Here is a 15323-nt window from a genome sequence, read left to right as displayed (position 1 = left end):
AACATGATCGGAACAACCCTACTTTAATATATTTAAAGTGTGCCTCCTCCGTCTGGATAGAAAAATTCAGTTTTATTAAAAAAAAAAAACATACACTATATGGAAATATTTTTTTACTCAACTGGTTACTCAACAGGCTTTATTCTTCCTAAAAAAATAATCAAACCTTAAAAATTTTTTTTAAAAAAACTAAGAATGATTTTAAAAAATATATAGTCCAGTCAATACGCACACACAGTAGGTTATGTGCAAACTCAACATTTTTATAAATTACTATCACGACAATTGTCGTTGACAAATTGTTATTCCCACTCAATTTTTATTCTCATTCAGTGTTCTAGATTGTACGCAAACAATAACCGAAATAAACTGACAAGCTATTCAACCAGCATGTTTCCAAACGCAGCAGTTCAAAACTACATTGCCCATAATGCCTAGCGCGGCTGAGCGCACTGATGGCAACCCTGTTAGCAATTAATATATGTCGATAGAGTGTACTGTACGTCCCCCTGGCATATTTGTTAATTAATAATTCTGGTATGGTTATGTTTTGTGATTTTATTGACTGTTTGTGTGTTAAAATTTTGTGATTTTATCGACTGTTTGTGTGTTAAAATTAAAAAAAAAAAAAAAAATGTTACCTCTGATTGAGTGTACTCCGCTGGAATGCAGTCCTTTGTGTCTTGTCTAAAATCATGTAGAATTTCCAGACCAGTGTCAAACAAAAGAGCAGACAGGGAGACTGACCGTCACACTGAAAAAGTAAACATTTAAAAAATATTGGTCAATCAATCACACCTAAAATGTTCATTGAAATACAATGTAAATAAATTAGTTTGTAAATAAATTTGTTAAAAAAAAAAAATACTGGCTCATCAATCACACCTAAAATGTTATTGTAATATTAAAATATTACTGCTAATACAATGTAAATTAATTTATAAATACATTTATTTACATTGGATTAGCAGTTAACTTTGAGGTGTGATTGATGAGCCAATATTTTTTTAAATTGAGCCAATGTACTTTTTTCAGTGCAGGTCAGTGGTAAATTTCCTTATAATCCTATCTGCCACTAAACAATTTTTTTTCTTAAAATGTCAGCTAAAGACCCAGGTGGTTTTAGCCGGAGTAGAGTTTTTCCTCCGGATTTCCTGCATCCAGCTTGCCTGACGAAACAGCACACAATGGCACACAACAGTGAAGGTTTGACACTTTCTGAAAGGAAACTCGTCCCTTCTTAATGTTTAAAGATCAGGGGCAGAGGTTTGCATATGGGCGGTAGGGACATAACACTACCAACTTTTCAGGATGCTCAAATTGTCACCACCAACTTTTAAGCAACCTTATTCGCATTATATAATGAGTTCAGTTAAATAGGAAATTTAGATTGTCTTCCCATATGTTGTAACTATAGAATTGACCCTACCCTTTTCATTTGCTGAATGTGCCGGTCCATTTTTTCCCCTCAAACGTACGTTTGATTGGCTAATGACCTGCATTTATTTAAAATGTTGTTTTTTTTCCCCAAATCATTTATTTAAAAACATATTTATTTGCAGCCTACGCAGACATTTTTTCAGATAATCATTAGGGCTGTCAAAATTATCGCGTTAACGGGCGGTAATTAATTATTTTTAATTAATCACGTTAAAATATTTGACGCAATTAATGCACATGCCCCGCTCAAACAGATTAAAATGACAGTACAGGGCCTTGTGCACTTGTTAATTGTCTTTTGGAGTTTTGTTGCCCTCTGCTGGCGCTTGGGTGCGACTGATTTTATGACCATGAGAATTGTGTAATTATTGACATCAACAATGGTGACCTACTAGTTTATTTTTGATTGAAATTTTTACAAATTTTATTAAAACGAAAACATTAAGAAGGGTTTTAATATAAATTTTCTATAACTTGTACTAACATTTATCTTTTAAGAATTACAAGTCTTTCTACCCATGGATCGCTTTAACAGAATGTTAATGCCATCTTGTTGATTTATTGTTAGAATAAACAAATACAGTACTTATGTACAGTATGTTGAATGTATATATCCGTCTTGTGTCTTATCTTTCCATTTCAACAATAATTTACAGAAAAATATGACATATTTTATAGATGGTTGGAATTGCGATTAATTACGATTACTTAATTTTTAAGCTGTGATTAACTCGATTAAAAATTTTAATCGTTCGACACCCCTAATAATACATACATGAATCATAATCCAGGTAAGAAGTTTTCACTTTTTGTTGAGTTTGGCTGTGCTTGTGGACAAAAGCAGTAGTGTTTTACCTGATTTTGATTTATTGTTGTTATACCCTGACTAAGAAGTTATTTTTTTTCAACGTTATAATTAATTCATTTATTTAGACAGACAATATTGAGTGCTCTTAAGACAAATCTTTATTTTTTGCATTCCTGGATAGTTAGAGATTATTAACATGTTTGTATTTATTGTGTATATAATTTAAGCTATGTTTAAATATTTAAATTTGCTAATAAAATCCAGCCATTTATTCTACAAATTTTCAGAATGCTTCTTCTTTAGTAGTATTTGAAAACAAAGGTTTGACTCGAACGGTATATCACCTGAACCAATACATGTGAAAGTTAGTATAACTCGATAAAAATGTATTTTGCATTGATCATTTAGCCTATAAATTAATTAGGTTCATATTCCATGAGAAATGTAGCACTGACCCCCGTTCACCCAATCTGTTTGGTCTGATTACTGTCCCCGTCCCCAGCAAAAAGTGTACATGCAGGTTATGCTGTTATATCGTTCCCACCAATGTTGAGACATAACCTATGCTCTTGTTAAAGACTCATCCTTCCAATTTTTCTCCATAGTTGCTTTTTTCCAGCTCAAATACCTCCCGCCCTCTGCAGTCAAAGCACCGGAAGTCCGAGCACCCACTTCCGTCAGCGGGCGCCATCTTCGTGCAGTGTGAACCTCGTCAATTGGTTCATGGTCGTTTCGAGATGTTTCCTGCCTTGTGATTGGCTGTTACTCGAGCAGGAGGGAAAACTTTCAGGAAGTGATCGGGTTCCATTTTCAACCGGCTCATAGTTTGTTGCTCACAAAAGTTTCGACAATACATCCGCATTTGATTACCGAGGACAGCACATTATCATAATCCTACATAGGAACACGCTGATAATTGCCTTTGGTGGTCGGTATGTACTTTCACATGACTCCGTGTGTACAATGCTGCCCACATGGCTAAGTTAGCCGTTACTTCGATTTTGCTATCAAACAATGTCTGTCCAGCTGCAGTTGTTTTAACAACTGATTTGTTAAGGGATTAGGTATGGCTGAGTTTTCCGTTATGGTATACAAATATGAAAAGTTACGATGACGTTGTCTGTGGAGTTGCCGTGAGTATCGAATTCACAGTAATGTTAATAGTAACAACAACACAACTTTATTTCGTAACAGACTGCAAACGTTTTGTGACGCGTGATATATCGTCAACATATCCCAAGTAGTTCGAAATATGTCATTGTTTTTCGCAGTTTAAACACTTGGGCTTGGTATTTCACTGAAAAACAATGATGCTGGAAGATTATGTTGATAAAGTGAGTAATCCCCGACCTGCTTGGCATCTTCTGATTGACATGACCAGACAGTTAATCAAATAAATGTATTGGTTTTAGAATGTTTACATTTGATTTCCCTCCCGTATGGTTTGCTATAATTTCTATAAAACTGAATTTGGTTGTGACACATTGCTCTTCCATCATGTGTAGTTTCAATGTCAGCACCGAAAAAGAGAGGGCTACCCAAACCGCTCCCAGATGGCTTCATACTGACTGATAATGTGAAGAAGAAATGGAGGCTGGGGAAAGTCGTGGGTCAAGGTGGCTTTGGACTGATCTACTATGGTAATCAGAACATTCTCAGAGCATTGAATTGCTAACATACACTCTAGTCACCAACACACCCACTCATCCAAAGGCTAATCAATCAATCGTTTTAAATTTAAATATAAAAATTCAATCCAGTCACCAGGGTGATTCTCATGAAACTTTCCTGAACTCTATGATGTCCTTGAAGATTTCAGGGATATAGTCATGAAAACTTGAAATAGTTCATTTTTAGTTGAAAGATGGTTTTGTCTACACTCTACAGTATAATACGGCCCAGTCCACGATTTGTTACCAAAATAGTATTTTGTATGTCTTTTTAAAACTGATTTTCGATGTAACATTCATTACTGTTGTGCATCCATGAAAAGCTTTGATGTTTTCACCTCAATAGAAAAAGAAAGTGAACAGTATACAAATAAAGTAGAGATGCCGATCGATCGGGTCCGATCACATCATTTTCAAAGTATCGGAATCGGAAAAAAAATATCGTACATGCCTTTTTTCAATTAAATTGTTTTCTAATTGTATTTAACGTTACAGACAAAATGTCTTACACTCATCCAGATTCTTTAATTTTGGCTTAAAGTGGGGCGGTCAAATTTATCGCGTCAACGGCGGTAATAACATTGAAATAGATTACGCAATTAACGCATGCGCTGCACTACCCACTCACGCATTGACACGTTTAATCTATAATGGCACCGTATTACGTATACATACAACTAGAAGGCAACGTAAAATGAGTAGAGAGAATTTTGGCAGCCTTTGAAGCCTTTTTATAATTGCCTAAAGCCTTACAATCCCTCTCTCAACGATCAGAAATATTGTGTGAGGCAATGTGGGGAAAAAGGTAGTAGTTGATCTTTTTCTTAAAACCCTATTTTATTTCCCAACGCTGAAAAGATACTGTATATCAATTGGTACCATTACGCACAGTCATGGTTGCACTTCCCATCATGCATTTGGGCAGAAGTTAAATGGCTGAATTATCATTGACTGAAAGCTCATAAAAATCCACTAGATAGCAATATTTAGTCACAATATACAAAGTCACATTTGTCCTTTAAGAATTACAAGTCTTTCTATCCGCTGATCCCTCTCACAGAAAGAATGTTAATAATGTAAATGCCATCTTGAGGATTTGTTGTGATAATAAACAAATACAGTACTTATGTACTGTATGTTGAATGTATATATTCGTCCGAGTTTTATTCATTTTTTTCTTAATGCATTGCAAGAATGTATATGATCGGGAAAAATTATCGGGAATGATTGGAATTGATTTGGGAGCAAAAAAAAAAAGCAATCGGATCGGGAAATATCGGGATCTGCAGATACTCAAACTAAAACGATCGGGATCGGATCGGGAGCAAAAAAACATGATCAGGACAACCCGAAACTTAAGTAGTATTTAACTCTATGTATATGTGTGCATTTGCTGAAGATACAGTTAGCACAATGCAGTGGTACTGCTACATTCGAAGTTAATTCATTCCAGGACCTTGTTTTTAAGTCGAAATGGTCGTATGTCTAGCAAGATTTTCCTTTAAGAATACATTATAACTCTATTAATTCATTTCACAGCCCGAAAACCTACACTTAATCCTTAATAAATACTGCTGGTACTATTGCAAATAGCAATTACACAGAGAAAAACAAATGAATTATGAATAACAATCATAATAATAATATATTAATGGTGATAATAATACCTGTACAGGGTTTCCCCTTGGATTTTTTGAAGCTGCGGTGGTGGTCTGCATTTGAGTCGGACCGCCTCACCATGTCGTGCCACGGCAAAATTGCGTCATATCATGACAAATTAATTTTTTTTTTTCCCACATTTTTTTCAATGGAGAACCATAACGAAGATCCATTTGAAATATTTAATTAGCCAGAGTAATGTCTTTGCTCTCAGCTACGATACATGTACGTAAAATGCGTAGCTGATTACAGCTACATTACCCTACGTAATAATATGACTTTTTTTCTCGTAGCAATAGTACGACTTACATCTCGTAGTCCTTCTTTTTTTTTCTTCCTATTTTGCTCTAATATGTATTACATTAGCACAACAATAATAGTCCTTCTGTTATTGGACCAATGTTGTAGGTTTGCATAGGGACGTTAGAGACATACACTAGGAACTTTTTAGGATGCTCAAATTGTCCCCGCCAACTTTTAAGCAACCTTATTTGCATTATATAATGAGTTGAGTTAAAGGGTCATTTAGATTGTCTTCACATATTTTGTAAGGATAGAATTGACCCTACCATTATTAAGTGAATTACTTTCATTATGTTCAGACTTACACTGACACCATCCCCCCCCCCCTCAAATGCACGTTTGATTGGCTGATGACAGTCTGCCAGTGCCTCAAGTACAGTGGGGAGAACAAGTATTTGATACACTGCCAATGGGAAAACCCATTGGCAGTGTATCAAATACTTGTTCTCCCCACTGTAAATTTTTCTGATTTCTTGAAATAAGAAAAATGGCAAAAAGTGAATATGTATATAATCTAAAATATATAAACTATGTATATAATCTAAAAAAAAAAAAAAAAAGCTTTTTTCATTATATTGTTCATTGTGATATTGTTCAAAACATTATTTGACAGCATTTTTCCTCTTGATTTTGGTGAAAAATGACCAACCTTTTGATGTATGGGCTTAATAAGAACAAATGGTAATATTTACCTAAAGTTAATTGAATAATCCGACCCTTCATTCTGTTAACTAGTCTTTAACACTCAAAACAAGATGGGAAAAATTATTCGAATAGATTTAAGAAAAATCAGATTAAAACGTTATAAATTTGCAGTGTGAAAGTTAGTACAAGTCAATACAGATTTATTTTTGCATTGAAGCTCAGCAAGGAAAAGTATGAGAGTCATTTTTCGAGTGTCCCAGAGCTCGCGAAAAAAGCGCATTTATCAAGGTTTCGTCAGCCGTGATTCCATCCGCCGAAACAGCTGATAACAAAGATATAAGTACGCCTGCCCCTCTGCTATTGGATGTGTTGTTGACATTCGCGCGGCGGCGCTCTACCCGCCTCTCGGCGCAATTTCATTCAAACTTGCCTTTCTGTCCAAGACGGCCGTCCACCGGTTACTATCGCCGAAAAGTCAGATCCAAAACACTGTGATGCCCCGGATGTGGGGAAGAAGGAGAGGAGTCTGGATTGGCTTACCCACTTTACGGTGGCAACAATAATAAAGAAAAACGATTAAAAAAATAATAGCGGGCTTCAGCGACATGCGACCGCTATCTCGCACATTCTCCTTCTCGCTTCCCTCTACGTCAAAGCTCCCCGTCCGATGGTCTCTTAAGGGGGCCTTGGTAGTTACAGACATTACAGTACACGATGAATGGATTGCCGCTGAACCCTTCATATTAGGCTGCTGCTAGTTTGAAACTGCCTTAAAAAAATCTTTTCCACGGCGTGGTGACTTTTATTTTGGTGTGGCTTTACGCCACAATATTGAATATGTAGGGGAAACCCTGCTGTAATAATGTAACGAATCCGGTTTTAATGTGGCGACCGTGTTTTCTTTTCATGTCCAGCTGTGGTGGGCAGTCGGGCTGTTGTGTTCCATAAGTTCTGAAATAAATGATTAAAAGTCTGACCAAACTGGCAATTTTTTTTTATCTTACAATCATAATAATTGTCACCTTAACTTATAATAAAGACTGGCCAACAATGGTGGGAAGTGGACCGTCAAGATTGTAGACATTCTACAAGCCAGTTCGAGCCAGTTCATGGCACACCACACTCATATTTTTCTAAATTTCCATCTTCATTTCAATGGTAAGCCTCACCTTTTTCCTTTTTTCATCACGTGCATTAACATTCTTGGAACCCATGTTGATAAATCGTCGTAATTCAAGCATATGGTCAGATGGCGAAACAAATTTTAGGTCAAATTTTATGTCCGATGTCGAAAAGGTCATGTGTCAAAGCGATCGTATGTCAAGGTACCACTGTACTTTTATCACATGACCAGTTCTTCTTTTTGTCAATTTTTTTTTCCGCAATCTCCACACCCGCTTTGCCAATCGCCGTTTATTCCGGCTGGGAAACCCACTTTGCTCGGTTTTGGCGCTGCTAGGTCTACTGGCTATTCAACAGGCTCTCAATCAACTCCACTTGTTAGACAAAAAACACAGCCACTTATTTTAAAGAGTACAAGAGTGTAATAGCCATGTAAAGAGCTTTACCAGTTTTGGTGAGAACAATAGTTTTTTGTTGTTGTGAATTCCACTCAAACGTACATAAACGTAAGATATCATTTAGCTTATCAATTGAAGGAGTGAGAGGCCTTTTTCCAATGTCCTAAACTTCAGGAAAGCACATTTCTCAAGGTATACTTGGCAGTGACATACGTGTCTCTGTACACTGAACAGTATGCTATCACTACGCCAGCTTCTCTGCTATTGGATGCGCTATGCCACCCTTGGCTAGGTGGGGTTCAGCATCGGCACCTTTCAAAAATACATTTCTCGAGTTTCCTTTGTAGAACAGTTTGAAAGAATTCTGGACATTACTACTACTGGACTTGTAATCAAATATCATTCATGACATATAACTGAACTATGTGTAAACTCCTCTTTCACATGTGTTTCCTCACAACTTTAAGCATCCCAAGACATTGGCAGCGCCGTCTCAGCAGATACTGACTTTGTTGTAAAAGTGGTGAGTATATTGGCAGTCTGGAAATATGCGTTATTTTTAAAAACACAGTTCTTATTACATAGCCAATATGGACAGAATTCACTTTGAATTAAGAGATTTTTAATTGACGAATCATTTGTACAGGAATATCATGAGAATGGCCCTCTGTTCTGTGAGCTCAGCTTCTACAAGAGGGCAGGCAGACCAGAAATGAGTGAGTACCAGACAGTGTTGTTTCTGGCATTCCTTTTAATTTTCGTCTTGGTCTATTGGATGAAAATACTTATGAAGTCTTCTTAGCCAAATTTTAGTCATTTCAAAATGTGCTTGTCTTCGTCTAGTTTGAGTCGACAATTACTCAAAAAATGTTCATCTGTAAACTTCAAGTTTTATTCCATGAATAAATCAATAAAAGGTTTCCAACAATTTCGAATGAACATTGACAGAATAGCACATAATTGTCTAAAAGTGCATCACCATCTTTGTGATGATAATACACAGAAGGAAAAGAGTACATTATTTTCAATGTATTAAACTCACCTGGATGCCGCATTGTATTTAAAAAGTTTTCCAAGTGTGAGACATCACTGACCACGCTTAATGCTAATGTGAACGCTATGCTAGCGCTACAAGTTACATTTAGTGTGTGATGATCACTCAGCACATGCCTTTAAAGGCTAAAGCAGCATGGCATATCTATAGCCAAGATAAGTAAACAAAACCTACCAAGCAGTAGCTGACATGTGTTTCAAAAAAGGCAAGTCTGGAGAGGACACCATGTGTAAGCGTGTGTGTGGGGCAAAGTGGGCGCTGCACGTCACATGAGTGATGCAAACGCTGCTACGGTGCGTGCTAACTATACAGTACGATAAGTAAATGTGAACGTATGACAGAAACTGGCAAATTTTCAATCTCGTCTGGTCGGACGGAAACTGGCATTCCTATCGTGACGTTTTAGTCTCCCTCGACACATTTTTAGCTCATCATCATCATCATGAAATATTTTCGTTATCGCTATTGGTGACAAAAATTACACTGGTACCACAGTGTATTCGGAAGAAGACGTGAAGAGGCGCTTCTGCCTGATTCACAGTAATTAATAAGAACCAGGAATAAACATGCACCGAGGTGGCAGTTAGCCCTCTTTTGCTTGTTTGAGCTCACCAATGCATTTATTGGAGAGGCTTAGAGAAGAATCTCACAATGATTCTAGAACCCCCACTAAACCTCTGACCAGCTGTCATTTTGGTTGTGTGCCATTCAAACCAGCAGCAGTGAGATCGGAGCCAAGCCTCATTGTTTTATTTAGTCTAGAGTTCTGTATGTTTGTTTATATTCGTGTATGTATCACAAATGTGTAATATCTCCATGCATGTCAACAATTTCACGGTCCAATCATTATTCTTGATCAAAAAGGTTCTGAATCTTAAATTAGGGATTTTTTTTTTTTTTATTAATCATACTTTCTTATCATTTACTCATTGTCAACAAAGATAAGTGAGCTGAGCCACCAGAGATTTCAGATATCTAACGGCATATCCTTTATCACTTCTGTCTAACTGTTTCAGTGCAAAAATGGATGCAAAGTAAAAGACTTGACCACCTCGGCATCCCAAAATACTGGGCATCAGGGCAAGCAGAGTATAATGGCATCAAGTATTGTTGTATCTTGGTCTAAATTTTGATTGAGAAATATTGTGTACCTGGGATAATCTCTCATGGGTGTTCTGTTTAGGTATCGTTTTATGGTAATGGAGCGACTCGGCACGGACCTTCAGAAAATCAGCGAACGTAATGGCGGTCGCTTTAAGAAGGCTACGGTGCTCCGAGTTGGTCAAGTTCTGGTAAGTCTATCCTCACAAAAAGAGGACCTACACCATTGATTTTTTTTTGAAGGTCCTGTAAAGTCATATTCATTATTTGTTTCTAAATAATGTGTTTTAAGATAAGTGCTGAAAACGTGCATAGACTAGGAGAAATTTTGTGCTGGATTTCTGATTTATAAAGATAAACTTTTATCAATTCATCTCCAGCCAGCAAGAATTTATGGGCGGGCCTGAACAGGCTAGCTACTGATGCCAGTAAATCGTCGATTTTTCTAATTTAGGGGCGTGGTTTTGCAATAGGCCCATTATACTGGGTTCACTACCTCATGTTGCTGGAATTGTGCATGCCCCACCCTGCCTGATGACGCTTCTTTCAGACTTTCACCCCTCCTCTTTCACCTCTGTTACCAGCCACCACGCACCCACACACACACGGGGTGTCCAAAGGTAAATAGATTTAGATTATGATCGTGCCACTATGTGCTTAGGTATCATGGGTTTTTAATGATTTTGACTTTCTTTTTCTCTGTATCCCCAAAACCTTGTCGTGTCTGCTGCTTTCTCCTAATAAATAAAACAAATAAAAAAAAAATAGGCCACTCCAGGACCATGAAATGCTTCTTTCGAAGCATTCCTTTGTTGCCCTGGCTGTGTGTGTGTGATCATTGTCATGCTGAAAGACCCAGCCACGTCTCATCTTCAATGCCCTTGCTGATGGAAGGAGATTTTCACTCAAAATCTCTCGATACATGGCCCCATTCATTCTTTCCTTTACACAGATCAGTCGTCCTGGTCCTTTTGCAGAAAAAGAGCCCCAAAGCATGATGTTTCCACCCCCATGCTTCACAGTGGGTATGGTGTTCTTCGGATGCAATTCAGTATTCTTTCTCCTCCAAACACGAGAACCTGTGTTTCTACCAAAAAGTTCTATTTTGGTTTCATCTGACCATAACACATTCTCCCAGTCCTCATCTGGATCATCCAAATGCTCTCTAGCGAACCGCAGACGGGCCTGGACGTGTACTGGCTTCAGCAGGGGGACACGTCTGGCAGTGCAGGATTTGAGTCCCTGGCGGCCTATTGTTTTACTGATAGTAGCCTTTGCTACTGTGGTCCCAGCTCTCTGTAGGTCATTCACTAGGCCCCCTCGTGTGGTTGTGGGATTTTTGCTCACCGTTCTTGTTATCATTTTGACCCCACGGGTAGGGATATTGCATAGAGCCCAAGATCGAGGGAGATTATCAGTGGTCTTGTAGGTCTTCCATTTTCTAATAATTGCTCCCACAGTTGATTTCTTTACACCAAGCGTTTTACCTATTGCAGATTCAGTCTTTCCAGCCTGGTGCAGGTCTACAATTTTGTCTCTGGTGTCCTTCGACAGCTCTTTGGTCTTGGCCATAGTGAAGTTTGGAGTGTGACTGACTGAGGTTGTGGACAGGTGTCTTTTATACCGATAATGAGTTAAAACAGGTGCCATTAATACAGGTAACGAGTGGAGCCTCGTTAGACCTCTTTGACAGCCAGAAATCTTGCTTCTTTGTAGGTGACCAAATACTAATTTTCCACTCTAATTTGGAATTCTTTAAAAATCAAACAATGTGATTTTGTTTTTTTTTCCCACATTCTGTTTCTCATGGTTGAGGTTTACCCATGTGGAGAATTACAGGTCTCTCTAATCTTTTCAAGTAGGAGAACTTGCACAATTGGTGGTTGACTAAATACTTATTTGTAAGTGTGATCAGTTGAATACTGCTTGTCTTAGCAAAAACATCATTCGTTAAACTCTCTGCTCGATCAGTAGGAACCAAAACCAGGACTGACAGAAGCCCTTGAGGACCTTTTTGGAGACCCCTGCTAAAATGAAACTCTCATTCCCATTCTCTGTGTCTAAGCATCTGAAAAGAACAAGTGAAAAAAAAAAAGGATTTCTGGCCTGCCTCTCCTATTATGCAAAGACTAAATGCAATCAGTGGCTTTTCGGCACAATTGCAACTTCCTAATTCAAAACTTGGCCATCAAGCTATGCGCCCAAGTTACTACGCCGCCAAAATATCTAAGAGAAATTGTGGCTGCTCAGGGATCACATCTTGAAAATCACTGTGGTCTACACACCTGAAAGTCTAGTTGGTGCATTGGTAATGCCAAATGGAATACCAGTTAAATCATGCCATTGTGTTCTTCTCCTTCAGGTAGACATACTGGAATATATCCACGAGAATGAATTTGTGCATGCAGACATCAAAGCTTCCAACCTTATGCTGGGTCATAGAAACCCTCAAGAGGTTAGTTTGTTGGGATTTGAGAAATATATACAGCAAAACTAGCATTAGGAACAAGTACATGTATGTAATGATCTGTTGTTTTTTTTTTCCTGGATTGTAGCTCTACCTAGCCGACTATGGACTGGCTAATCGGTACTGCAATGATGGAGTCCAAAAACAGTATCATGAAAATCATCGGAAAGGTCACGATGGCACCATTGAATACACCAGTCTAGATGCTCACAGAGGTGTTAGTAAGTTTCAATGAGATTAAGAAACAAGTGGGAAAAAAAATCATATCCCAAATGAAGAAAAATCCGGTGTTTATTAGTTGTATCTTATTGAGGGAGAGAATGTTTTTTTGTAGTAGAATACAAGAACATTTATTGACAGATATTTAGAAAACTGAGGTTCTACTCTTACAACATTTATTGTTCTTGAACCCTGTTCGTCAGTACGTGTAGAACACTTTCTGCGCCCATCAGTTGCCACTTTGCTTGATTGATATCGGGAAAACATTAACTGGCAAATTGCCTGCTTGTATCCTTCTCTACTCATTGACCATCGATTGCCTGTCCACTGCCTCTGAAGAATTCCCAGGCACAGTCTCTGTTTAACAACCTCCTAATTAGCAAAAGTCATAACCTGCAACATGCGTTCATCCCCCATTAATTGGCGACTTTGATGTTTAGGTAGCAGGAGGCACGAGCCTCACATGACCTCCACGCTGGCAAACTCCATTTCCAAACAGGTCAATACTGTGAAATAACTGGTGAAAATCGGTCAAGTATGTTTGAATTTTGGCTCAACAGAATTAAAAAAAAATCTTGTAAAGCCGTAATAATTCAAGATGACTAAATCATGATTTGTAAATGCTTAAACATTTACAGCTACATACCTGTTGTCATGCAGTAAGATTACCAGAATCTCGTTGATTACTTGTCCTGGATAGCCAGGACCATGCTTCCTTAATCAGACATCCCTGTTGGCTAAGGCGAATCAATGCCAGTCATGGCTCAGGGAGGAGATTTCTCCCCTCAGATGAAGCCAGTCAATACGTAATTTCTCCAAAGACGTGTGACGGCCATTACTATATTGAGTTGCTAAAACTCCCCGGGCTTGACCCTTCTGGATGAACTTGATTTTTGAGTATTGATGCACTTCACACATTAATGTAGATCCATGCAGTGTCTCTAACATTCTTAAATGCAAGCTCTCTTGAATTTATCACATTTTTAAAATACTGTGTATATTTTTATTGGTGTTCGTACTGGATTATAAAACCTTAGCCTTTAAACATTTGACTGACAACAAATTTAAAACTGAAATTTTAATTCAAAGATTTACTAAGAAGCTTGTGTTTAGTTGCTGCATATTCAGTAGTTAACAAATTAAAATGCAGCAGTACGAAAATGCATAAATTAGGGCTGTCAAACGATTACAATTTTTAATCAAGTTAATTACCGCTTAAAAATTAATTAATCGCAATTAATCGCAATTCAAACCATCTATAAAATATGCCATATTTTTCTGTAAATTATTGTTGGAATGGAAAGATAAGACAAGATGGATATATACATTCAACATACGGTACATAAGGACTGTATTTGTTTATTCTAACAATAAATCAACAAGATGGCATTAACATTATTAACATTCTGTTAAAGCGATCCATGGATAGAAAGACTTGTAGTTCTTAAAAGATAAATGTTAGTACAAGTTATAGAAATTAAAACCCCTCTTAATGTTTTCGTTTTAATAACATTTGTAAAATTTTCAATCAAAAAATTAACTAGTAGCCCGCCATTGTTGATGTCAATAATTACTTACACAATGCTCATGGGTGCTGAAGCTTATAAAATCAGTCACACCCAAGTGCCAGCAGAGGGCGGCAAAACTCCATAAAACACAATTAACAACTGGGCATTTCACTGTACTGTCATTTAAATCTGTCTGAGCGGGGCATGTGCGTTAATTGCGTCAAATATTTTAACTTGATTAAGTAAAAAAAATTAATTACCGCCCATTAACGCGTAATTTTGACAACCCTAGTATAAATTCATTTTCCGGAGAAAACTACTCAACCATATCAGGTCTCTGAAGTCTTGCTTTTTTCGAATCTTAATGCTGGATCAGTTAGAAAGTGAGCCTAATGTGAGCATTCACTAAACATGTATTATACTAAATTCATTCACAATGGAAAGACAGCCTAATCAGTCCATGTAGCGGCCATAAAACAATAACCACGCAGTGACTATACAAATTTCACTAGTTTCCACATTATCGGAGCAATGAGCAGCAGATTTTAGAATTGTAAATATCATGTTGGAATCACGAAAGTATTAAAATATCCTATAAGTGTACTTAAATACTCATTTATGACCAGGTATCTACACAACCAAATGCTAGCGAGTTAATGTCAAAACTGAAAAGATGGGATTAAAATGGATCATTACAAAAATGTGTTAATTTTTCTCCCCCCAATCCACAGCTGGATCCAGGCGTGGCGATATCCAGATTCTTGGTTTTTGTCTTCTTCACTGGTTATGTGGGTCTCTTCCCTGGGACGGTGATCTGAAGAATGCAGTAAAGGTCATGGAAGCTAAGGATAGGTAGGTAACACAAAACTTGTTATTGGCCCTCTTGCTATTGATCTAATCCTAGTTTAGGTCAGCAAGAGAAGGTTGAG

The 15323-nt window shown here is 37.5% G+C and overlaps 1 protein-coding gene across 4 annotated transcripts in view; it reads left to right on the top strand.

The window, feature by feature from the left end:
- The first annotated feature begins 2994 nt into the window (after positions 1-2994).
- Positions 2995-15323, top strand: part of vrk2 (VRK serine/threonine kinase 2) — a 28415-nt gene continuing 16086 nt past the window's right edge. Inside the window, exons 1-10 of one of the 4 annotated variants that reach the window (XM_057848161.1) lie at positions 2996-3180; positions 3520-3582; positions 3754-3888; positions 8513-8568; positions 8692-8761; positions 10116-10203; positions 10283-10391; positions 12563-12655; positions 12756-12888; positions 15126-15246. In XM_057848161.1, the coding sequence (XP_057704144.1) occupies positions 3759-3888; positions 8513-8568; positions 8692-8761; positions 10116-10203; positions 10283-10391; positions 12563-12655; positions 12756-12888; positions 15126-15246 (800 nt within the window). In that variant the 5' untranslated portion in view covers positions 2996-3180; positions 3520-3582; positions 3754-3758. Of the gene's footprint in view, positions 3181-3519; positions 3583-3753; positions 3889-8512; positions 8569-8691; positions 8762-10115; positions 10204-10282; positions 10392-12562; positions 12656-12755; positions 12889-15125; positions 15247-15323 lie in introns of all 4 variants that reach the window. The other 3 variants (XM_057848162.1, XM_057848160.1, XM_057848163.1) reach the window with 3 other exon arrangements.

Source organism: Corythoichthys intestinalis, chromosome 10, assembly GCF_030265065.1.
Source record: "Corythoichthys intestinalis isolate RoL2023-P3 chromosome 10, ASM3026506v1, whole genome shotgun sequence".
In the NCBI taxonomy this organism is placed as follows: domain Eukaryota; kingdom Metazoa; phylum Chordata; class Actinopteri; order Syngnathiformes; family Syngnathidae; genus Corythoichthys; species Corythoichthys intestinalis.
This window is presented reverse-complemented; position numbering and strand designations above follow the sequence as displayed.